The 24552-nt window shown below is 46.2% G+C and overlaps 1 protein-coding gene across 3 annotated transcripts in view; it reads right to left on the bottom strand.

Annotated features, from left to right (window-relative positions):
* The window catches only part of ZC3H13 (zinc finger CCCH-type containing 13), a 519948-nt gene that overhangs the window by 229113 nt on the left and 266283 nt on the right, over nucleotides 1-24552 (bottom strand). For all 3 annotated transcript variants that reach the window (XM_086935008.1, XM_086935009.1, XM_086935010.1), the window contains exons 14-15: nucleotides 6776-6879; nucleotides 5289-6356 (exon numbers count right to left, since the gene is read on the bottom strand). In XM_086935008.1, coding sequence (XP_086791134.1) covers nucleotides 5289-6356; nucleotides 6776-6879 — 1172 coding nt within the window. The remainder of the gene's footprint in view (nucleotides 1-5288; nucleotides 6357-6775; nucleotides 6880-24552) is intronic.

The raw sequence follows: 24552 nt of genomic DNA, 5'->3' as shown, positions 1-24552 counted from the left end.
TGAGGAGTACGCTAAATTACATCTTTGTAGATGGAGTAGATGATGTTTTGTATAGAAACATCTAATGGGTTAATGTTATTTGTGCGATACACAAGAAACCTTTTCCACTTGGCTGCATAGCATGCTCTAGTGGTGGGGCGCCTTGCTTCTTTTATGACATTCATACAAACAGGCGGAAGATTGAGGTATCTAAATTCTAAGACCTCAGGAGCCAAATCGCTAGATTGAGCAGCATTGGGTTTGGATGCATGATCTCTCCATAGTTCTGTGTTAGTAGATGTGGAGAGAGTTTCAATTTTTGATGTGGTACTACTGATAGCTCTAGTAGTGTGGTGTACTACGGTTGCCTTGCCCACGTTAGTGCTATGAGAATCAATGCGAGGGAATGTTGCTGTAGCTTGCGTACCACTAACAGAATTAGTGGGAGAGGTGGAAAAGCATACGCAAATTTGTTCGACCAACTCATCCATACCGCATTCCCTTTGGACAATGGGTGTGGGTATCTGGCGGCGAAGCTTGGGCATTTGGAGTTGAGGTGTGTGGCGAACAGATCTATCTCTGGCTGTCCCCACTTGTGAAAAATGGTTGAAGAACTTGAGGATAAATTTCCCACTTGTGCATCTGTTGTCTTTGATGACTTAACAGATCTGAAACCTGATTGTGAACTCCTGGTAGATGTTCTGCTAACAAAGATTTTCTGAGGAATGGCCCACCTCCATATGCTCTGCGCCAGCCGGGAGAACTGTACGGAGTGTGTTCCTCCTTGTTTTTGGATGTAATACATGGGCGTTATATTGTCTGTACCGACCAGTACAGCCTTTCCTGATAGGTAATTTTGAAACTATTTTAGAGCTAGGAAGATAGCTAACTACTCCGGATGATTTATGTGGAGTAACTTTTGTTGCTGTGTCCATGTAACTTGTACTGTGTGTTTCTCTAAATGCGCTCCCCATCCTGTGAGAGATGTGTCTGTGGTAAGCACCACCTGTGGAACAGGCTCTATGAACGGCTGGCCCTTGGAAAGGTTTTTGGTGTTCCACCACTGCAGAGAGCGATATGTCCGGTTGTCTACCACCACCAGATCTGTTATTTGTTGTTGAGCCTGATTCCACGGACTTGCCAAACACTCTTGTATGGGGTACATTTGTAGTCTTGCGTATGTTACTATGAACATGCAAGATGCCATCATTCCTATTAATTGCATGAACACTCGAGCTGGTAGTGAGTGTTGTGGCTGGAATTTTTGTATAAGAGTTTGCATACTTTGTATCCTTGAAAGATTGGGGTATGCAATTGCTTTGGAGGTATCTATTGTGGCACCTAGATACTGTTGAAATAGGGAGGGTTGAAGGTGTGACTTCTTCTGATTTACTGTGAATCCCAGCTTGTGCAACAGACAGATGGTCTGATGCGTGTGCTGTACACAATGGTGGTATGACTTGGATTTTATTAACCAGTCGTCTAGGTATGGGAAGACATGAATGTTGTCCCTTCTCAAGTGTTCTGCTACTACTGCTAGACAAATTGTAAACACTTGAGGTGCTGTAGTTACTCCGAAAGGGAGTACTTTGAATTGGTAGTGTTGACCTTCTAGTGCAAATCGAAGGTACTTTCTGTGAGATTGATGGATAGGAACGTGAAAGAAATCGTCCTTGAGATCTAATGTTGCTAGGAAGTCGCCTTCTTTTAACAACGGAAGAACTTGTTGTAGTGTGACCATATGGAAATGGTCGGATTGTATGTACAGGTTTAGGGGCGTTAGATCTAGTATAGGTCTGAGGGACCCGTCTTTTTTGGGTATGAGAAAGTATAGGGAATTAACTCCTGTGTTTTGATGGTGTCTTGGGACAGGTTCTATTGCATTCTTTTGTGCTAGAGATGCAACCTCTTGTCTTAGCAGTATGAGATGTTCTTGTGACATGGGACGTTGTCTGGGTGGTATTGTTGGAGGAGTGGAAGTGAGCTCCAGGCAATAACTTGACTGAATTATTTGTCTCGCCCACCTGTCTGTGGTGATGGAGTTCCAGAAAGGTAGTAACTGTTGTAATCTCCCCCAACAGGAGTGGAATTGTCTGGGGGGATGGAAGGGAAGTCACTGTTTGGGAGTGGAGGCATTGCGGTTGTTGTTGCCTCTGCCTCTGCTCTTATTGTTGTTACCTCTATATCCTCCTCTGTAATACCCTCTGCTGGGTGAGGTTTGGGTGGGCGCTTTATAAGAAGAGGAGGTGGTGTCAGTTTGAAATCCCTTAGATGCGCCTCTATATGAGGAGTGACTAAAAGACGCCCTATGGGTCTGCGTTTGTAAAGCTCCCATAGATGTTGCTGTATATTTTTTCATCTTCTCTAGTGTGCCATCAACTGTTGGACCAAAGAGCTGTTGCTGGTTAAAGGGTTGATTTAAAATACTGACCTGTACTTCTGGTTTAAACCCAGAGATGCGTAGCCATGCATGTCTACGCAACAGTACTCCCGTATTTATTGCTCTAGAGGCTGTCTGCAGTGTCTAATGCACAGCGGATTGAGGTATTTGTAATAACCTTGCCTTAGATCAGAAGCCCTGGTTTTATATTGCTTTGGTAAATGTTGCATGAGTGATTCTAACTCATCATAATGAGCTCGATCATATCTCGCTAACAAAGTTCCAGACATTGGCTGCTTGTGCGTTTCTCTTAAGCATCTAAAAGCTTAGACTATTTATCAGGGGGTGGAGCATCTCCTGTTGTCTGTGAGTTAGCTCTTTTTTTTTGCATTCGATACTACCAATGAGTCTAATGGCAGCTGCCCTTTAATGTATGCTGGGTCAATTGGAGCCGCTTTATACTTCTTTTCCAGTCTGGGGTTGATTACCCTGGCTCTAACAGGGTCTTTGAATACCTCTGGTGCATGTCTCATCACTCCACTAAGTATTGGCAATGTGGTCATGGTTTTATGAGACAACAGTAGTGTATCCATGAGGAAATCCTCTTTCACTGGATCGGTGTGCAAGTCTACCCCATGAAATGTGGCTGCTCTATGAATGAGCTGTGTAAACCCAATAGTGCCATCTGGGGGAGAAGGTCTAGAAGGGTATGTGTCGTCTTGTGGCAGATCTGGTACATCTGGCACATTATAATCCTCCCAGGGATCATCTGATGGCCCAGGAATATTGTCTGGGTCATCTGTGTCGTCTAGATGATGCTCACTTTCTACCCCCTATGAATAATTGTCTTCATCATTATCATCCTGTGGTATAATGCTATGTGTGCTGGATGGTTAGTGTACTGGAGAAATATCTGCTGGTATTTCTATTAATGGTGAAGGAATTCTTTTGGGGGAAGTTTGAGCATGCTTTTTGAGAGGAACTGGAGGTGGTTTAGGATAGTCCATTTTCCTCTTTTCAGGCACTGTAATAACATGTCCAGTCTTTGGATTAATATGAAGAGTATTTTGCTTTAGGTCTGGTTGGAAAAGCTCTTCTGCTGAAAAATCCTTTTTTGGTTCAGATTTATCTTGTTTGGGACAAAAATGTTAAGGTTTTACAGTGTCTATTGTTTTTGGAGCAGATTTCGTTTTCTGTTCTGAAGACTTGGTCTTTCTCGGGCACTTCTTGAAAGGTGTTCTTTCCATGAGCCAAAGGCCCAATGGCGCAGTTGGGTCCAACAGCCCCGACAAACGCTGGAATGGAAAAGCACAAGCCTTTCTTCGACGTGGGTAACCGGAATTACTGTCGAAGACGATACCGATGGGATGATGAAGTTCTGGAAGTCGAAAGGAGATCGTTAACGGGACCGAACAATAAACACATCCGAGCACGATGGCGGAAAAAAACAATCTGAAGATGGAGTTGATGTCCATGCGCACTAAGATCTACAGCAGGAGTCATCCAACAGACAAAGACTCTTCCAAGACGAAAACAAAGTGTAATCATTTGGGCACACTACCAGATGGTGATCTATGCAATAGTGTGTGGTCTGCAGTCCATATACCTCGAACATATATTTCTAAAAAGTATAGTTATGGAGATATGTGAAAGACAACAGCTACTAGCCACTAGGGGTGTCATGTAAATTTAAAAAATCCAAGGTCCCAGACACAGAAGCAAAGTCTAAAAAAATATTTAAATAAATAGTTTTTAAAGCGTTTACAGCAAGCAGGTAGACCAGTTACTCTATTTTGCAGCAAGGAGTAAGCACGCACGTCAGTTTTGGTGTGAACAATACATAGGGCATCAACCAGATAAAGGCTGGGTGAGCATAAATCTTGAGCAGAAAGGTACAAAGGGCGTTCCTTGTGAAGACAGACTGGTCCCACATTGTATAGCACTTTATAAGCAAAGCAGATGGTCATGAATAAAGCTGGTTTATGAATCAGGAATAAGTGCAGTACTGCAAGATGTTTAGACATAGGAGAAGGCACGAAGAGGTTTCAGGACAAGAAGATCAGTCATTTTCTGGAACACTTGCAGACTACGACTCAAGTACTGGGGAATGGCCAGCTAAGAAGAGCTCCTGCATTCAATCCGTAAGGTGATCAGGGCTTGAACCATTGTTCCCCTGCCAGATAAAGAGAGACAGGATAATACTTTGCATAGGATTTAAAGAAAAGCAAATCAAGATGCGGTGTGTTGTTCACTTGAGCAATCATATTAAGGTCTCTTTTCAAGAAACAACTCAAGTATGTGTTTCAGCAGGTACAGAAGTACTGCCGAAGTGAGCCAGCTACCATTAGGATTGGTATTACCAAATATGTGCACCTTTGTTTGGTTTCCAATTAATATTAAACATCCAGTTGGCAATGTCCGACAAACAGGAGAGGAACTTGACACCAGTTTCCATCAGGTTGTTGGAGATAGATACTATGATTTGGATGGAGTGGATACTGAAGCCATGACTGAACGTTCTCAGTTAAAGGGGCCATGCACACACTGAACAGCATGGGTCTTTGTGAAGACCTCAGGAACCACACATGTTCGCTTCAAAGGGGTGGAATGGTAATGTGAGAGATGAATAAATTGTGACGTATCAGAAATAAATTGTTAACTGCTCAGAAGGATGGAAGAGTACACCGTATCAAATGTTGCAGAGGTCAAGAAGATCAAGGCAGTAGTATGCAGATGTCCCCAGCCAATAAATATCTCTGCAAATAATGTTCAAAAACACAAGTAAGTAGACAGCTGGTGTTGCAATAAGACACTTTCAAAGAATATGTATCTTCAACTCCAATAGGCTGCTTGTCTTTTCATTAAACAACAAGAAAAGGTATTACGATTTGTTTGCCAAAATGAAGATAAATCATTTCATCGAAATTACCTGAAGATGTGCTACGACTTGGCTCCCCTCTTCTTAGCTGGTCTATTCTGGACTTGCGTTCACCTGTTTTCTCCATGCTTCTATTTCGTTCTCTGTCCCTGGAGCTACTATGTATGGTCTTTTTCCTGACAGTCTGATCATCGCCACTGCGATGAGCAGACTCATTTGAAGGTGATCGCATGCGACTTGAGGTCCTACTCTGATTGCTACAAATGCTGCTGCTGCGTTTCTGATCAGCAGGCTTCCGAGGTGGCAACTCCTCAACAACAGTAGGTGGCGGCTCTGCTACTTCCAGTTTATTTTGGGTGGGTTTCATAATAGATTCTTCAGGTATTCGTTCTGGAACAATAATCTCTCCACGTTCGAGAACCTCATCATCTGACCAATCACTGAAGTTTGTTTCCTTTTCTTGGGAAATTTCCACTGCAGCTTTCTCAAGAACAACTTCAACTGGCTCCTCTTTTATTATGCTTACAGCTGGTTCAACTACTAATGCAGGTATTGGGGCTGCAACAACTGCTGCAGTCACAGGTGGTGTCCGGGGGCCCTTCTTCTTCTTACTGTGCTGGGCCACTTCTTCATCCGAAACATCGGAATCCCCTCTAGACCTTTTACGCTTCCTATCTGCACTTTTCTTTTTCTGACCCCTTTTCGGTGAAAACACTTCCACTTCTTCTGTAACCAACTCAGGACTTCGCTTTTCTAAGGGCACTTCTTCCTCCTTTTTCTTTTTCATTGCTTTTTTCTGTCCTTTAGATCTTTTTTTGCTTTCTTCATGCAATCGCTCAGAAGAATCCAGCTCCTCAGACTTGATACGAACTACAGGCTCCGATTCCTTGATCTTAGAAATCTCAGCTGCTTCCACAACATGTTCTTTCTGTCTTTCTACTTGACTGCAAACTCTATCTTTGATCTCTTGTTCTTCAAGGCGCTTTAAAATATCCTTTTTCTCAGGTTTTCTCTCTTCCTCTTTCCACCGTGTTGGTCTGTCTTCAGTAAGATGAGGGGGGCTGAGAGACCGGCATTCTGGAGGCCGGACAACTTGACTTAACAGTCTGTGCTTTTCATCTATAGAGAAAAAAGTATTCATTTAATTTCACAAAGCACTCCAAAAATCAAACATTGTGAGAATGATGAAGCAAAGTTACCGTTCTGGATTGATCATGGTCTTGTGAGATCGTGTATTCTCTTTCATTTTGTTCTAAATTTACAGCAGAAAATTTGGAGATAGTAATTTCCAACTATGATAATCTCCTTCACTCCTTATGCAGCCACACCTGGATAGATTTCTATTCTTATACTGATGATAGCACAATAAAAAGATGCCTACCTTTTTTCGGACCCGCTTAAATGAGTGTTAACCAAGGAAAGTTTCCATTTTCTCTCAACTTCTATATTTAATTCTTGATAAGATGCAGTAGAATTTTGTAGTAGAATTATTTTTTTTATAAAATAGCAATGCGCCACTCGCTACAGAAAATACATACTTTTCTCATCTCCACTGTTGTATGCATCACTATCAGGTGATTGCTCACGGCGCCGTTTGGGTGACGGGCGTGGACTGAGGCTATTTTCAATCCTGTGACGTTTCCTGTATTGGACAAACAACATTATTTTCATATACAAACCTATGTAATGCATACATTGTGACAATCTATTTAATGAGGATAACATAACGAAAGGTTTTCATGATACATTTATTAACAATAAGGACATCCAACTAAATAATCCCATCAAGTGAAGAATATAGAACAATTAATCCTGTTGGAATTCTTGTATACCACACAAAGGAGACGATTTCTTGTGCACAAAATTACATTAATGTATGATTAACTCTTGACAGCAGCGCTTGCTCTCACCCTTACAGGTTGTTGCCACATCTTTTCTTACCCCGCTCAATGACTACATAAAGCCCACAACAGTGGCAAGTGTTGAACGTAGACAGCTGTTCACTTGAAAAGAGGGTAAAAGGGTGCCAGCAGGCAGTGATTAGCATGCAGAAATGAAGAGCACTCCGCTATCACTCTCCCAATAAGACTGCAAGAACTGCCACCAGTCATGGTTTTCAAAAGTCCGCCTGGCTTCATCCTGAACAGATGATGGAGGTGCAGAGGATGAAAACTATGGTTGCCATCATTGCGCAAGTCCTATACGCGTTGATGACCCTCAAGTTAGAGGAGAGATGGAATGCACTGCTATCCACACTCCTAGGAATGAATTTCAGCAGGACTCAAAATCATAAAGGTCAGGGAACTCTGTAGTATAAATGAAGAAATACTCTCAATCTAATATGCAATAAAGTAGAACTCTGGCATACTATCAAGCAGATGATTTCAATTTGTGGACCAGTTAAAATGTATTTTTTAAACGGCCAATAATACTTTTCCTGCTGTAAGCGTGAATTCCAAATTCATACTACACTGTGTAAGGATTGAAGCAGAAGACTTGGCACAAGGGTGGAAACTGTAGACTGGAGGAATATGTTTCTCCAAACCCAACAAGTCTGCTCAAATCTTGAACCAATCACCTTACATTTTTACTTTTAAATTACTTGTATATGTACTTTATTTTCCAAGTTTCCAAAACAGTTTTATTCTGAAGCAAATCAGTGATACAATCCATAGAAAACAAGTCTCACACCGGTATTAACCCCTTGCGTGCTGATGACAGAACGGTTCCTTCATCAGCATCGGTTGAGCTGTGCTGATGACGGAACCGTTCCGTCATGACTCCGCCCGCGCAAGGCGGAGTCAGCACAGGCGGAAAATACGCCCCGCACGCAAGGGGTTAATTTGAATGTATATTTCAGTTCTTGAAAAAAAATAATCATTTGCATACCATCCATTTAACTTAACACAATTCTAAAGTTTATTCCAGCGTTTTTGAAAATTAGAATAGTATTTCCCTACGGCATTCAACAGGCATTCCTTTGCATTGAAGAGATTTGTACAACGTTTTATTTTCTGCAGGACACTATGGCCTGGTTTTATAGAGCTCCACAGTCTGGGCCACAGGGAACAACCACTATGTTCATTCAATCAAGAGTCATTGAGTGAAAAGGTTTGTAGCTATTGATTAAAGGGGAACATATAGCGGGTGGTCCGCCTCTATATTTATCTTTATCTCCCCAAACAAGTAATGTGCTTGGTAAATGGAACTTTGAACTCTATTCTTGGATGCCCAGTGTTATGGTGAGAGTGGAGGTAGCTGCAGGTTTTATTTCTCCCGGTTTTATAGCATCGTTATAGGCTCTACTTAAACGGTTATAAAAATTAAAATAACCAGAATACTGCCAAGAATGCTACACTCTGCTAGTTTATCAGGACTTGAGCAATATTCAAACTTGAACCTAGCAGGCGAACATGGCTTCATTAATTCAATTCAATTCTTGATTTACACTTTTTTTGAAAGGTACAGAGCTGTATTCAGGGCAAAGGTGTGAGGGAACTGTAAAAGAGTAAAGTAATGGAAATTGTTTCTACAGTTTAACTAGATCGCTCTGAAACCCAACACTATATAAAGGAATTCCAATACCAGACTATTAACTTTAGGGAAGGTACTCAGGAACACATTACCTTAGTAAGTAACAAAAACGCAATTATCTGCAGTGGAGTTTGGCACAGGTGTGCAAAGTGGGAATAAGCAGCCGACCAACCAGGAGCAAAGACCGTTTATGGAGAAAGCAGACAGTCCAGGGAGGCAAACAAATCAAACATACACAAAGAGGGCAGAACTTCAAATACATCAACTAACCAGCAGGAGTGAGAATTACCCACCATTAAAACACAATCTGGATATGAACCTGGAAAGAAGCCACTGGGCGAGCAGAAGGGGACTCCCTTCTGCTCTACCTTCTGTAGAGTTTATTCATAGTTTTTTAGGCTCATCAGTAGAACTTTCGAGGACATAACCTGTGGACAATCGGACTTATCTGCACTAAGGCAAATCACAGTTGCCAAGCCTGACTGCTGCAGGGTACTCGGTGTGTCTTTTTAGGTCTTGCCTGTGAAAGCGCATGCATTGCATGTGCTCTCACTTGAAAGAGATATTGTAGACTGCAAGGGTCTTGCAGCCCACCCATTGCTTAGTGTTCATGGGCTTATTGTCGCTCTTATTTGCTGCCTTTTAATTGGCTACAGCCTCTTTCAGCTGGAGTAATGACCAAGTACTGATTGCTTTACCTTGGTTACTCTCTTTCCGATGATCGCACTGTGATTGAGGTACTACTTACAGGTTTTCTTCTTCTCTTTCATCCTTGTTGAACCTATTGCAGCTACGGCTTACTAAGCCACACACACTACAAAGAAGCCATTTTCTCCTTAGGATGTTTATTGTCACAACAAATGTTATGTGCTTTGATAGCGACAACAGATACTATCTGCTTCCAAATGTATTTTCACTGAAGCCATGGATGCAATGGCTTTCTTTATGAGATGGATTGTTTTGACAAATGTCCGTTTTTTTCTTTTTCAAGAGGAGATTAACAGATTTGTGCATAATGACGGGGGTATTGGGTAGAAACCTGAAAGGCAAAGGCAATAGGTCTTACTTTTGAGACAACTGCTATGTCATTGCCTTTTGTTCATGCTACACTGCCGATTTAGGCAATAATTTGTAGCCATGCTACATAGCAGCATAGCTGAAATAATGACAGGGGTATTGTGTAGAAACCTGAAAGGCACTGGCAAAGGCAATAGGTCTTACCTTTGAGACAACTGCTATGTCATTGCCTTTTGTTCATGCTACACTGCTGATTTAGGCAATAATTTGTAACCATGCTACATAGCAGCATAGCTGAAAGGAAAAACAACAACAAAAGGATTATGATACATCCATTAAAAAAGTGCGTCACAGCCCTTTTTAAAACTAGTTTTAGTTATACTGCAAAGCACCTGTGCTGCTATAAAGCATGGCTAAACACATTGTCAAAGCCAATAGCACTCATAAGCAAGACCTACTGGCTCTGCCAATACTGGTTTCACAATGGTTTAGATTCTTGAATGCTCCATGTCAAGTCTTCATGCTCCCAACTACTTTTTCTTTTAAAAATTGTGAGACTGGTTTCTTTCAACAAGCTTTTCCAACTTGACTTCTTTATGGATTTGACTTCCTCATAATATAGGTATTTTGTGGACTCCAATTCTCCTCTATATTTTGGGACTATTTTAATTTACAATACATACATTTGTTTATTTTCAATTTTGAGCAGCTCCCCATCCCCCTCTTTGGGTTAGATTGAATGTTGTAAGAATGAAGAATAAAAAATGAACATCAACTAAAACTTGAACGCCATTGCTATGCCATACTAATAGTAGAAGGTGCTAAAGACATTTACAAGTTACTTTACTTCGGTAACCGTCTTTTCGAAGGATACGCTAACTACAAATTCTTCACCTTTAAAACATCACTAGGTGAGACTGAATCAAGAGATTTTCAAGCAGTTGCTCCCGTGAATCGCTAAATGGCACCCTGTGACTACGTGGCGACCTTCCACCGCCTGAAGAAAAGAAGAAGAGCTGTTCATAGGCACCACCCTTGCACGCTGGTCAGCTTCATATTCTGGTGCAGATCTGGCGCGCTGCTTCTAACTTGCCAGTGTTCTGAAAACTCGGAGTATTTTACAGACTGCACTGGGGAAGAAAAGTCTCCCTAAAAAACGACTAGGTTCATTCCATACCATGATTGCAGGAAGGAAATGTCAGTCATGGACCCATACAAAGTGTCTCTCTGGTGTCAGGGCTCCAGTCACTACCCGTAGCTGTGCATGACATGCACTCCGATGCACATGAAGGCTATCAGATAGCAAGTGCCAAACTTATCCAGCGCCGAACATAAGAGGATTAGCTTGAACTTAAGGTCTTGCTCATGTCCATGTTGTGCGGCCAAGGATTAGCTTGAACTTAAGGTCTTGCTCCTGTCCAAGTTGTGCGGCCAATCTCACTCCAGGTCAAGAGGCTGCTTCCTTGCTAAATCTCTGTTCCACTTGAAGTCATACGGTAAGATGAAATTTGAAGTGGCCACAAGCTCAAGAAGACCAAGTGGGATTAGACACGTCGTACCCCGAGCCACCCCTTTGCCACATAAAGTTAGACAAGAAGCCGTGCTGTAAGCAATTTAAGGTGCTCATTGCTCCCACCTCTTACCACTCAAAGCCTGTTCATCAATTTGCAGCTGTAGGAAAGTTCCCCTTTTTGCATGGTTGACCCCAAAGGTAGGCAGAGGTTAAAGTAGATAGCACCTTACTCCCTAGTTGTAGTAGGGTGGTCGAGCAGTAAGGCTGTATCAGAGGGTAGTGTAAAGCATTTGTTGAACACACAATCAATCAGCAAATGATATCACACACTCAGACTAAACTTCAGACCAATTGGTTTTGCATGAAAATATTTTTAGTTATTTTATTTTCTAAAACAAAGCAAGCTTTTCTATACAGTAATGCAGTTTGTAAACAGTTTGAATTGCAATTGCATATGCACTTTGATTTGATTACAGTAGATACTAGTAATGCATTGCTTTTGATATACTGTACATATACTTTGTATTGGCTTTTTTGTAGAATGTCAAGTAGATTACTTTACAGATTTATTTTCTTACACAGTGCAGTATACCTCGATCCTGCACTGGGACATGTGCTGTAAACAGGTAGGTAAAGGCGTTTTTTGTTGTTTAGTTACAGCTTTAAAGGGTTTCTTAGATTTTCCAACTCTACACTTAGAAACATTTCACAGAAAAACAGTCAATTTTATCCTATAGAGGAAAATAGGACTATCGGTTTAAAGTTAAGTATTCGGTTGTGGGAGTTGGTATTCTGGGGGTAGACTCAGGGGTCCCCCAGGGTCAACGATGCACTCTTGTTACACCCTCAGCAGTACTAGGGCGGCAGGGTGCAGAGTGCTGAGGCCCAATGTTATCTAAAGGGGAATAGGGGCCTTCAGTTGGTGGCTGCTGACGAGCAGGCCATTGGGTTGTGGGAACAAAGTTCCTGAACTTAAGCTCAAGCCAGCACAAAAGGTGCACCCAAAGCAGCACTGGTGCGGTTGGGTTCAGAGCGCTGTTTTGGCATTGGGGCCCTGTAGCTTTAAATGTGGAGTCTCTGGTTTGCAAAAGCACTGCAGGCTCGGGACGAAGGTCTTCTGGGTGCGACCACCACTTCAAGAGGTAAGTTGGGATCTTGGGGGTTGGTTAGGCACCGTCGGTTGGGCCACCCAAGGCTGTTGGGCGTCGGGAGCATGGGTGCCCTTTTAGAGTTGGATCTTCTTACCAGCTCGCGGTGGGGGCGACCTTCCCGTTTGAAGTTGCAGGCGTCAGCTGGAGGCTTGAGGCAGGTCAGGGGTCGCTGGATCTCGGGTTAGGATCAACAGGGAGTCCTCATCTTGGCGTTGGGCCACTCGAACTTGGGCCGTGGGCATCTGGTGTAGAGTGGTGCAACTTGCGGAGCTGGAGTCTGTTTGAACAAATCCGGTGTTCACAGGAGACCGAGTCTGTGGGATTGAAGGCAAGCAGGTCTGCTGGGTTTCTAAATGTTGATGGCTGCAAGACGCGCAGAATTCTACTAGAGCAGGTTCGAGGTGGGGACAGGCGGATAAGGACTGGGGCCAAGTCAGTGGGCGTCATCCTCTTGTTAGCTTCGGTACAGCTGTTTTGTCCTTCTTTTCTTCTTGTAGGTTCTTGTCTGAGAATTTTTGATTTAGGGGTGTTACAGGTAGGTAGAAGATTGGGACCAATGGGTTCCCTCCCTGGGGTGGGTACACCCCCTATTATGCCACCTTCCAGTGGGAGGGTGGCATAAGCCTTTCCCTGGTTGGCTGAGTACCCCATCTGCAAGATGGCGGGGACTGAGAGTTGTGCTTCACCTTGCCTCCCCCACCTGAGGGGTGGAGTTGGCAGAGGTGGGCACAAAGTGGGGGTCAGAACCAGTTGCTGAAAGCAGCAAGTGGCCTGTGGAAGTTCACATAGGCGGCAACCTTTGAAGCTTCCCCTCCGTGGACCCTGCCCATCCTGGTGGAGGAGGCTTGGCACATCGTCCCAGGATGTGCATTGTTTCAGGCCTCTGAGAACAGCAGGCTCTGGTCCCTGGGGTCCAGAAACAGGTCTGGTGGTGGCAGCTGGCGAGCAGTCATTCAGCCAGTACACTAGACTTAGGTCGTTTTACAGTGGGCATCTTTAAGATGCCCTCCGAGTGAATTTTTCATTAAATCTCACACTAGCATCAGTGTGAGTTTAATGTGCTGAGAAGTTTGATACCAAACTTCATAGTTTTCAGTACAGCCATGATGGTGTTGTGAAGTTCGTAATGACAAACTCCTAGCACCATATACTCTTAATGGAAGTACTGCACTTACAATGTCTAAGAATTGGTTTTAGACACTGTAGGGGCACAGGGCTCTGGCACCTGTACCCTCAGCGCCGGTATAGTGCACCCAGCTAGAGGGGTGGCTGACCTTTGCCAGGGCGGTGGGTTGTAGGCATGTCACACAGGGATATGTGCCATGTCGACTCTTCAATTTGTTCTGCACCAAAACAAGGAGCCTGCAATGACAGTATGTGCGTGAAGATACAGGGCCTCGAAGAATGGCACAACAAGTGCAACAGCCCTTAGAGGCCTACCCTGGCCACAGTGCCCTTAGTACCTATGGTACCATTTACAAGGGACTGAGATGTGGTCAAAGAGTGCCTATTGGGTTTTGTCTTAATGCAGTTTTTAGGGAACGAACATAGGCCTGGATACCTGTTTGGCAGGAACCCAGGGCACACTCAGTCAAAGTACATGAGCAGTTTGGCAATAAGTGGGGCAACCATGCAACAAGAGGGCACTTTCTTACATGTGTGGAAAAACAGAGGAAGCACACAGTAGCTTAATTTTTTTAAAGCACTCGAGGACAGATTCGACCTTCTTGACAAAGAGGTGAGACCAGTCAAAAAGCTTATCCTTTAGTGATGCCTGAATAACGCCTAAAAAGTCTGTGGAACTCCACCAGGCATGGCACTGGAGCACCATGTTTGTACCAATCACTTTGCCTAAGTAGTCAGTTGTGTCCAGGTATGACTGGATGACCTAGTTGGCTGCATTCTGGACATCTGAATGGTCTACACCAAATTTGCATATAATTCTTCCGGGACAGCGTGTAGGATTTCAGCAAGTGAATCCCTTAAGGTATTGGAATATCTGCCTAGCATACCACTGGCATTGACAGAACAAAGTATGAGGCCAACAAAATAAAACATCCGTTTTCCAAATGTCTGACTCTTTTTAGGGGATCATTTCAGGAAAGAGTTGGGGTTAACTCGTTGGAGGCCTGTACTACCAGACCGTGTCAGAAAAGCATGAGCACCCGGAGCAGGTCTGTGGCGATATGTCACTTGTTTATTAACTGGTGGGCAAGGGCAGGGATTATTCTAAGTGCCCATGAGGGTGGTAGTCAGGGTCTTGTTGAAGGGCACTAATGATTTAGTGGAGGATAGTCCAGGCTGTAGCATCTCATGAGGACGTTGGTTTTTACCTCAATGGACGTTAACTGGATATCCAAAACGGTCTGTGATATTACCATGGTGTATGAGGCAGATTCCTCTGTGAAAAGGCTGTGACAAACAACCCCCACCTCCCCCCAATATCATGATCTTCTTCAAAAGGTTATTGGCTATGGTCAAAATTCGATCTGAGAAGCTGGTGGAGCACAGTAGAAACTCTGCTTGACAAGGGTAAGCTTCGGAGTCAGACTGTACTGGGACAGGCATTTTAGAACTGGGCCAAAATATAGCTTTGGCCAAGGCGGAGACAGAATTAGTTTGAAGTCAGACAGGACAATTGGACTGATATCCTTTCAAGTCAATGTGGCAGGAAATGGCAAGATTGTGTTGCTGGACTTAAGAGTCTGCTCCGAAACCAGACTTGAACTCAAAGAAGGTTCAAGAGACAGAAGGCGCAGAAGGTGGAACCCCTTGCAGTAACTGGATAGAGACCTCTTTGTATACAAGTATCAAGAAGACACTCAACAGGGAGCAAGTAATGTGCCAACATTATCATTGAACACCTCAATCTGTGGTGGCATTGCCAATAACCCGGATCTTCGGGGTGCAGGAGGACCAGCTGCTGACACTGCTTCCCATGAAGGGGCCTGAAACAAGACTGGGGGCACCTTGAAGACTTCACAACTTCTCAGAGTGCCAATCTGGGATGATCAAATCTTGGACTTCTTGTGCTTTTTCTTAGACTTAGCCTTACCAGAAGACTTGAATCGTGATGATGACCTGGGAACAGGCCTTATGTGATGTACTGTGGTGTTTGGCGACATACAGCTTGACTTTCGGGTCACAGATTGCCTTCAGGTTCATCAGGGTGTCATGCCCACTTGACCTGGAGTAGTGGCTGGAGCCCAAACACCAGAGACACATGTTGTGGGAATCTGCTACAGACATTTGTTTGTGACAGCCTCTACAAGGCTTAAAACCTGAATTTTATAAGAAATAAGAAATTTGGATATCGGTCAGCTTGTTCACCGACAAAGTAGGAGCTAGTTCCATATCCACGTTCAAGGGATGGAAAGAAAAGAACTGACATCGGGGATTATATGCGGCTCCAGTAGTCACTTTCGGGGCTGAGCAGGGTAGATGTGGAGCCCCACAACACTACTAACCAGTGCACAGGAGCTATGCTGAAAAATCATCCGGGTCCAGTCTGGCACCTGGGATATTCTAAAGGTGAAGAATCTACATTGAGAAATATCCATCAGAAAGTTCATTTATAGTCCTGGAACACAGATTTTTTTTATCAGCAACCCAGTGAAAATATGGACTGTGAATACTGTATTTATTACCAGATACCTGGTATCTATTGCCTACAATGTGTGGGACATCCATAGCTGGCATGTCTTTGTTATGCATTCACTGTAACGCACAAGTTACTTACTTTCGGTAACAATATATCTGTAAGAAACATTAGTTGGTGATAGATTCCTTACCTTCGAATTACCCCCAGGCGTCAGACTGGATCCGGAAAATTTTGGGCAGCAGTACCCCAGCACGTCGATAGGCGTCATCGTGCGGCTCCACGTTTGTCGCTGGTGCATAGTCGCCGAGATTACGTCACTGGAGCTACTTAGACACGCCCTCGCGTGAGGATGCCAGTTCTGCACACCATTTTCCGCGCCAGGAACACAGACCTCTATGCAAGATATTGACCACTGGTATATTGAAACAAGGGATGACCCTAACCCTAGAAATCAGTTTGCAGAACTGGGAGGATGGGTGGGGCGGTAAGGAATCTATTACTAACTAATGTTTCTTACAGATATATTGTTACAGAAGCCAAGTTACTTGTTCATCTGAAAGAAACAGGTTAGTGATAGATTCCTTACCTTAGAATAGATACCCCAGGAATACCAATCCCGGTGGCGGGTCTGCGCGCTCACACAAACCAAGCATAGTGGGAATAGAATATACTCCAAAGGTTTTACGCGTTTTTTACCTGATTTTACAACACAGAAAAACAGACTTTTCAAATTTGTACTCACCCTCTGTTCCCTGGTCTCGCTACAAGTCGCCCTGCTCCCCGGTCCACCACAGGTTTTCCCACTTGAGTGGAGGAAGTACTCGGTGCAAACCTTACTTCCCTCACTTCCAGGCTAGAGACCGGAGGGGGCGGAGCCCACATGCCATTCTCTTCACGCAGCGGATGCGCGCACCGGCCGAGTGCCAAAGACAAGCCCGTCTGCGCCCGGACGGGGCCAGGGGCCACAACCCCTGCCAGTTTTCAGCCACATCTCAGGTCCTATAGCACTCACTCCCTCCTAGACCTTAAAGGAACAACATTTGATAGTTGCCGACATTCATGGAATGTTGCAGCTGAGCACACCCACATGCCCACACTGTGTTTCATTTCCAACCCACCATCAAAACACGTGGCCCCTCTGCCAAGCATGTCCGCCTAACCATGTTCCTGCTGAATTGCAGATCACTCCCTAAGCACAACACCAAAATTGCCCAGTAACTACAACTCAAACCTGATGCTCGCTTCCTGACAGAAACGTGGCTTAGTACAGAGTCAGAGCCTGACCTCATTCAAGCCCTCCCCCACGGATACCTCATACAACGAGTAGATCGCAAAAAGAACAGAGGAGGAGGCCTAGCGATAATTTTTAAGGACCACTATAACTGGTGCATCCTCCCAGACCAGGTACCAGACTGCGAGAGTCTCTTTTTAGCTATTGATTTCTCCTCCACGAGTACCTTCTCTGGGCTACTTATCTTCCGCCCACCGGGGCCTTTGGCCAATTCCTCAATACCCTTTCCCCAACCATAGTGAATCTGGCCTGCTTGCCATCCAATTTCACAGTATTAGGGGATCTCAATATCCACCAAGATGATACCTCTGACCACACCACCAAAGAATTGATTATGAGCCTTTCTGCACTTCAACTTAAACAGAAACTGTTTGAACCCACTCACACTAAAGGCGATCTACTTGACCCTGTTTTTAGCAACTGCAAAGTACTTACAACAGGAGTGCCATCCCAGGTCCCCTGGTCCGAACACTTCCCTGATCCCTCTGTCCTGGGTCACCACCGATTCACCCCTCCCCATTACCACGGTTTCACGTAGGGAAAGTAACTGGTCCAAACATCCCTTGTAACATTGGATGTCTGTCCTTGAAGCCACAAGACAGACTAGCAACCCTAACCCTACCTCAGCCAATGAGGAATTTAATCACTGGATCCAGAGTTCCCTCGATGCTGTGCTCCTCATAAAGTGCTCTCAAACAAGACGTAGTCCCATAACCTCCCCCTGGTATTCCTCTAAATTACGGGAACTGAAACGACATTGTAAAAGGCTAGAGAGGAAATGGGGACTGGATTACTCCACCACCAGTAATGCAAATGCTACTTACCAGTATGCATCTGTTCCTGGCATGTAGGGCTGCTGACATTGATATCTGTGCATAGATCGCCGCCTAGTGTTGGGTCCGGATGATTGCACATTGTTGTCCTGGAAGAGTCTTCGAAGTATCACGAGATAGGTGGCTCCTCCCCTGGACTACAGTGCACATGGGCATCGACTCCATCCCCAGACTGTTATTACCCATTGTGGCCAAGATGGAGTGAAACTCAGTGAATGATGACCATGCCATGAAATGATATGTGAACACTGCAGCTGCTACAGGCGCCGGGAAGGAGGGCGGGCGATATGAATGTCAGCAGCCCTACATGCCAAGAACAGATGCATACTGGTAAGTAGCATTTGCAGTTCGAGGCATGTGGGCTGCTGAATTCATATCTGTGCATAGAATACATAGCAGTCCCTCCATTAGCGGCGGCCGCCCGCGCCAGCTGCAGCAGTTTGGAAAAGTGTTTTGAGAACAGCCTGCCCTACAGCTGCCTGCTGTTTGGAGTGCACGTCTACACAGTAATGCTTAGTAAATGTGTGTGTGGTAGACCATGTGGCTGCTCTACATATGTCCTCTAAGGGAATGTTTCCAAGGAAAGCCATAGAGGCCCCCAACTTTCTGGTGGAGTGGGCTCTTGGTGGAATGGTAAGAGTGCGTTTTGCCTTTGCATAGCAGATTTGAATACATTTCACGATCCACCTAGCAATACCAGCCTTGGAAATAGGGTTACCTTTGTGATGTGGCGCAAAGGCAACAAAAAGTTGCTTAGTCTTTCTAAAATCCTTGGTCCTATCAATGTAATACATCAGGGCCCGTTTAACGTCAAGGGTGTGGAGCATCCGCTCCGCCAGTGACTCTGGATTTTGAAAGAACACCGGCAACTCAATGGTTTGGCTGATGTGGAACTGATCTGAACTGTTGTGTTCTGAGCACTCCTAAGTTTCCCAGTCTTATTTAAACTTTAAACCTACCCAAATACTCTAAAAACTAACATGGAAATGTGGCTGGTCAACACACTGTTAACACAGGCTTAGCTGCGCAGCTAAGCCTGTGTTAACAGTGTGTTGACCAGCCACATTTCCATGATGTGGAACTGAGACACAACCTTGGGTAGAAATTTAGGGTTAGTGCGGAGCACTACCCTGTTTGAATGAACTTGGAAGAAAGGCTCTTGGATTGTGAGGGCTTGCAGTTCGCTAACCCTCCGTAGCGATGTAATTGCTACAAGGAAAGCCACTTTCCATGTCAAGAACTGAATCTCGCAGGAATGTAGTGGCTCAAAGGGAGGACCCATCAGTCTTGTAAGAACAACATTGAGGTTCCATTCAGGAATTGGTGGAGTCCGTGGCGGACTCTTTTGAGGCCTTCCAGAAATGCTTTGATGGCAGGCACTTTGAAAAGTGAAAGGTGCTGTCTATTTTGGAGGTATGCGGCCATCGCAGACAGGTGAATGCGAATGGAAGTATATGCCAGATTACACTTGTATAGATGGAACAGGTAACAGATGATGTTCTGAATAGAAGCATCCAGTGGATCAATGTTGTGGTTTGCGCAATAGATGACAAACCGTTTCCATTTTGCCGCATAACATGCTCTAGTAGTGGGCTTCCTAGCCTCCCGAATGATGTCCATGCAATTGGGAGGAAGGTTGAGGTAGCCAAACTCTAGGACTTCAGGAGCCAGATCGCCAGGTTGAGCTGTTGCGGATCTGGGTGCTGAATGTCGCCATGGCTCTGCGTCAGAAGGCTGGGTGTGAGATGAAGCCTTTGATGCGGTACCACGGAAAGTTCCAGAAACGTGGTGTACCATGGTTGGCGAGCCCACGTTGGAGCAACTAGGATGAGAGCCATCGAGTGCTGCCTGAGCTTGCGCGCCACCAGCGGTATCAGAGGTGCTGGGGGAAAAGCGTACGCAAATCTGCCTGACCAGTTCATCCACATCGCATTGCCCTGCGATTGCGGGTGTGGGAACCTGGCGGCGAAGCTTTGGCATTTTGCGTTCTCCCTTGTGGCGAACAGGTCGATCTCTGGATGACCCCACCTTTGGAAGTACGGTTGGAGTACTGATGGATGTATCTCCCACTCGTGCATTTGGTGGCTGTGCCTGCTGAGCAGGTCCACCATCCGATTGTCCTTGCCTGGGAGATGTTCTGCCATGAGGAAAATGTTCCTCTGAATGGCCCACTTCCACATGCTCTGAGCCAGATGAGACAGCTGCGGAGAGTGTGTGCCCCCCTCTTTCTGAATGTAGTACATGGTTGTCATGTTGTCCGTCCGGATCAACACGACCTTGTTGCACAGATGTACTTTGAATGCCTTTAAGGCCATGAAGATCGCCATCAGTTCTAGTACATTGATGTGCATCTTCCTTTGCTGTAGTGTCCATAGTCCCTGCACCGTGTATTGGAGTACATGCGCTCCCCAACCCTGGAGAGAAGCGTCCGTTGTCAGGATGATCTGCGGCACAGGCTCTTGAAACGGTCGGCCCTTGCAAAGGTTTCGTGGATTCCACCAATGCAGAGAGTTGTATGCCCGACCGCTCACCAACACTAGGTCTTTTAACTGCCCGTGAGCCTGAGTCCACTGACGTGCTAAGCACTCCTGAAGCGGACGCATATGTAGTCTCGCGTGTGGGACTATGGAGATGCAGGAGGCCATCATGCCTATCAACTGCATGAACACTCTCGCTGGAAGCGAGTGTTGAGGTCTGAATCTTTGGATCAGCGACTGAATGCTGTTGACTCACTGAATTTGACTGCGCAGTGGCCGCCAGAGTGTTTATGGTCGCACCCAGATACTGCCGTATGTGGGCGGGCTGGAGATGTGATTTTGGATAGTTCAGTGAGAAACCCAGATTGTGCAAAAGGTGAATGGTGTGGGACACGTGGTCGCCGCACTGCTGGGCCGACTTTGCTTGAATGAGCCAGTCGTCCAGATAGGGGTAGACGTGGATGTTTTGACGTCTCAGATGCGCCGCCACCGTCGCTAGGCACTTTGTGAAGACCCTTGGCGCTGTGGTGACCCCAAAAAGGCAAAACCTTGAACTGGTAGTGCTGGTTTTGAATGGTGAACCTGAGGTACTTTCTGTGTGAAGGATGCAGTGGAATGTGAAAGTACGCATCCTTGAGGTCCAGAGTCGCCAGGAAGTCCCCTTGCCGAAGCAGTGGAAGAACCTGCTGCAGCGTGAGCATATGGAAATGTTCTGACAGAATGTAAAAGTTGAGAAGTCTGAGGTCTAGGATGGGCCTGAGGGATCCGCCTTTTTTTGGAATAAGAAAGTACAGGGAGTAAACTCCTGTACCTCTTTCCTGCGGGGGCACGAGCTCTATTGCTCCTTTTTGCAGCATGACGTTGACTTCCTGCTGCAACAAGTGCAAGTGCTCGCCGGACATAGGACGGATCTTTGGGGGTATGTTGGGTGGAGTGGACGTGAGCTCCAGACAATAACCATATTGGATAAGAGATCTGACCCACCTGTCCGTGGTGATGGACTTCCACACAGGCATGAACTGCTGGAGTCTCCCCCCGACCGGTGTTGCGTGGTCGGGGGGCAGTGACAAGGCGTCACTGTTTGTTGGCGGTGGAGGACCTGGAGCTGTTATTACCACGTCCTCTGCCTTTGACGTTGTTGCCACGGTATCCACCCCGACCTTTGTTGGTATAGGACGGTTGGGTGTTACTCTTATAGAATTGCGTCGACTGTGACAGTTGACCCCTTGAGGTGCCTCTATTATTGGAGCGACGAAAGGAACTACCCCGAAACTGCTGGGACTGCAAGGCACTGATAGACTTCGCAGTGTCGGTGTCCTTCATTTTCTCGAGGGTTGTATCAACTTCTGGGCCAAACAGGTGGTCTGGGTTGACAGTTTGGTTCAAGATGGTAGTTTGAATGTCTGGTTTGAAACCGGATATTCTGAGCCATGCATGTCTACGAAGTAGAACGCTAGTGTTTATTGCTCTTGAGGCGGTGTCAGCCACATCCAGAGCGCACTTAATTGAAGCATTGGTGATAAGCTTCCCCTCCTGTATCAACATTTCTGCTGCTTCCTTATATTGATCTGGTAAGTGCTGTAGAAGGGTCTCTAGAGTGTCGTAGTGTGCCCTGTCATAACGCGCAAGTAGCGCCTGTGTGTTGGATATGCGCCATATGTTGGCTGCCTGCGCAGCAACACGTTTCCCCGAAGCCTCAAACACTTTTGATTCCTTGTCTGGGGGAGGAGCGTCACCCGTAGTTTGTGAGTTGGCTCTTTTTGTGTGCATTGGAGACAACCAGGGAATCCAGAGGCAACTGTCCTTTGATGTACGTTGGATCAGTGGGCGCTGCCTTGTACTTCTTGTCAATACGTGGGTTGATGACCCTTGCTCGGGTGGGCTCCTTGAAGACTTCTGGCGCATGTTTTAACACCCCTTTTAGCATTGGCAAAGTTTTTACAGTTTTTTCAGCGACTGAAAAGGTGTCAAAAAGAAAATCGACGTCTACTGGGTCAGCATGGAGATCGACGTCATGATTGGCTGCCGCCCTTTCAATTAGAGCATTGAAAGCTGCAGAGTCCTCTGTTGGGGAAGTTTTTGCCGAAAAAAGCTGAGGCTCCTGCCCCGAATGCGGGTCCCCAGGCTCGCCACCAGCAGACCAAGGCTCAGTCACATCTTCTGGGTCTGAGTAGACTGGATAGGAATACTCATCCTCGTCGTTCCCATCACCCTCCTCTACATTAGAATGAGTGGGTGAAAGGTCATGGCCTTGTGGTGATACAGGCTCCATAGGGGCAGAGGCACCAGCAGAGTCCATCTTTTTCTTAAGTGGAATTTGGAAATGCTCCAAAGCTGGTTCAGGGGTGATCTTCCTCTTAAGGAGAGAGAGCTTGCCTGTGTTGGCGTCGATGATCACTTCTCGACGCTCTTCTTCTGCCAGTGGTTGGTGGCGCGGGCTTGGAACCACCAACGATGCGTTCGGCGTTGAAGAAACTTCAGGGGCACTCCGGCCCCAGGTTTCGCTGTAAAAGCCTTCGGCGCCGTCTTCGGCGGCAACGTGAACAGAATCGGCGTTGGCGTCTTCGCCGGTTTTTGGAGAGGCTTGGGAGGCACAGTGTCCTTCGGCTCGACTGCTGCGGTCCCCTCCCTAATACGCTGAAGGGACTCTGTGACCTTTTTAGTAAGCGAGGCGGAGGGACGCACCGGCTCGAGAGAGTCTTCTGAAGCAGGTTTTGGGCCGGCGACCAATGACGCAGTCTTCGGAGCCGACGCAGCTGCCCCCTTGGCCTTGTCGAGTGGAAGCGGGGCAGTGAGAGACTTGGGGTCGTCCTGCCGCTTTTTCGTGGCCTTCTTATGGTCGTCGACCTTCTTGGTATCGATGCGACTCTTAAGTGCGTCGACCAACTTCGGCACCGATGCAGCCGCGTCGGGCGTTTTTACCTTCGGCTTCGAAACCGTAGTCTTCGGGTTGGCCATTTTGGCGTGGCCCTTGAGCTCGACGGCCATCTTGGATTTCTTCGGCGCCGAGGCCTCCGAAGTCTTCGACCCGACCAGTACGACTTGCGCTTTCGGTTTCGATAAGTCTGGCGTGGAGACCGATGGTTTCACTTTCGGTTTCTGTACCGTGAGTGGTGCCGTATCAATGTCCGTGGCCGGGCCGGAAGGCGGAGCCGTGGGACGGGAATCAAGGCTTTGGGTAAGGCCCGAAGGCGATCCCTCGGCCTGGGCCTTAGAATGGTGGCTGGCCCCGGAGTCAGTGTGAGGAAGCTCCTCTTCCGAGCTATCCTCTACGGTGGCAATGGCCCCGTCGTCGTCCCCTACCTCCTCGACGACTTCCTCGAACTCCTCGTCTTCCGCGTCGTAGTCTTCCTCGACCTCCGACGCCGGGTTAGATTCTGAGATATCCTGGATAGTGTCGTCGCCGACATCCTCCGTGTCGAAGATGTCCGTCGGAGGGGGAGCCGATTGCTGGGCCTGCAGTCTCGCAGCTCGGCGGAGCTTGAGGGTCTTTTTTGACCGGAACTTGGAGCAGGCCATACACTTGGCCTCGTCGTGGTCCGGCGATAAGCACTTATTGCACATCGGGTGCACGTCGATATGTGGGTACTTCGAGGCACACACCGGGCACCTCTTAAATGGACTTCGTTCCATGATGAAAGTAAGTTGGAGCGTCGTGTAGGCCCGTCCGCGCAAAAAGCACGCGGAAGGGCAGAGCTGGTTCGGAGTCGATGAAACAAAAAACCCGAACGATAGACAATACCGACGCGAGTCCTAAAGACCTTTTGGTCTCAAGCAAAGTAAGTTAAACAACTATTGATTCCGACAGAGGGAACCGAAACACATCCGAACCCAATGGCGGAAAAAAACAATCTGGGGATGGAGTCGATGCCCATGCGCACTGTAGTCCAGGGGAGGA

Source organism: Lissotriton vulgaris, chromosome 8, assembly GCF_964263255.1.
Source record: "Lissotriton vulgaris chromosome 8, aLisVul1.2, whole genome shotgun sequence".
In the NCBI taxonomy this organism is placed as follows: Eukaryota; Metazoa; Chordata; class Amphibia; order Caudata; family Salamandridae; genus Lissotriton; species Lissotriton vulgaris.
The sequence above is the reverse complement of the archived record's forward strand: the minus strand, read 5'-3'. Positions and strand labels throughout refer to the sequence as shown.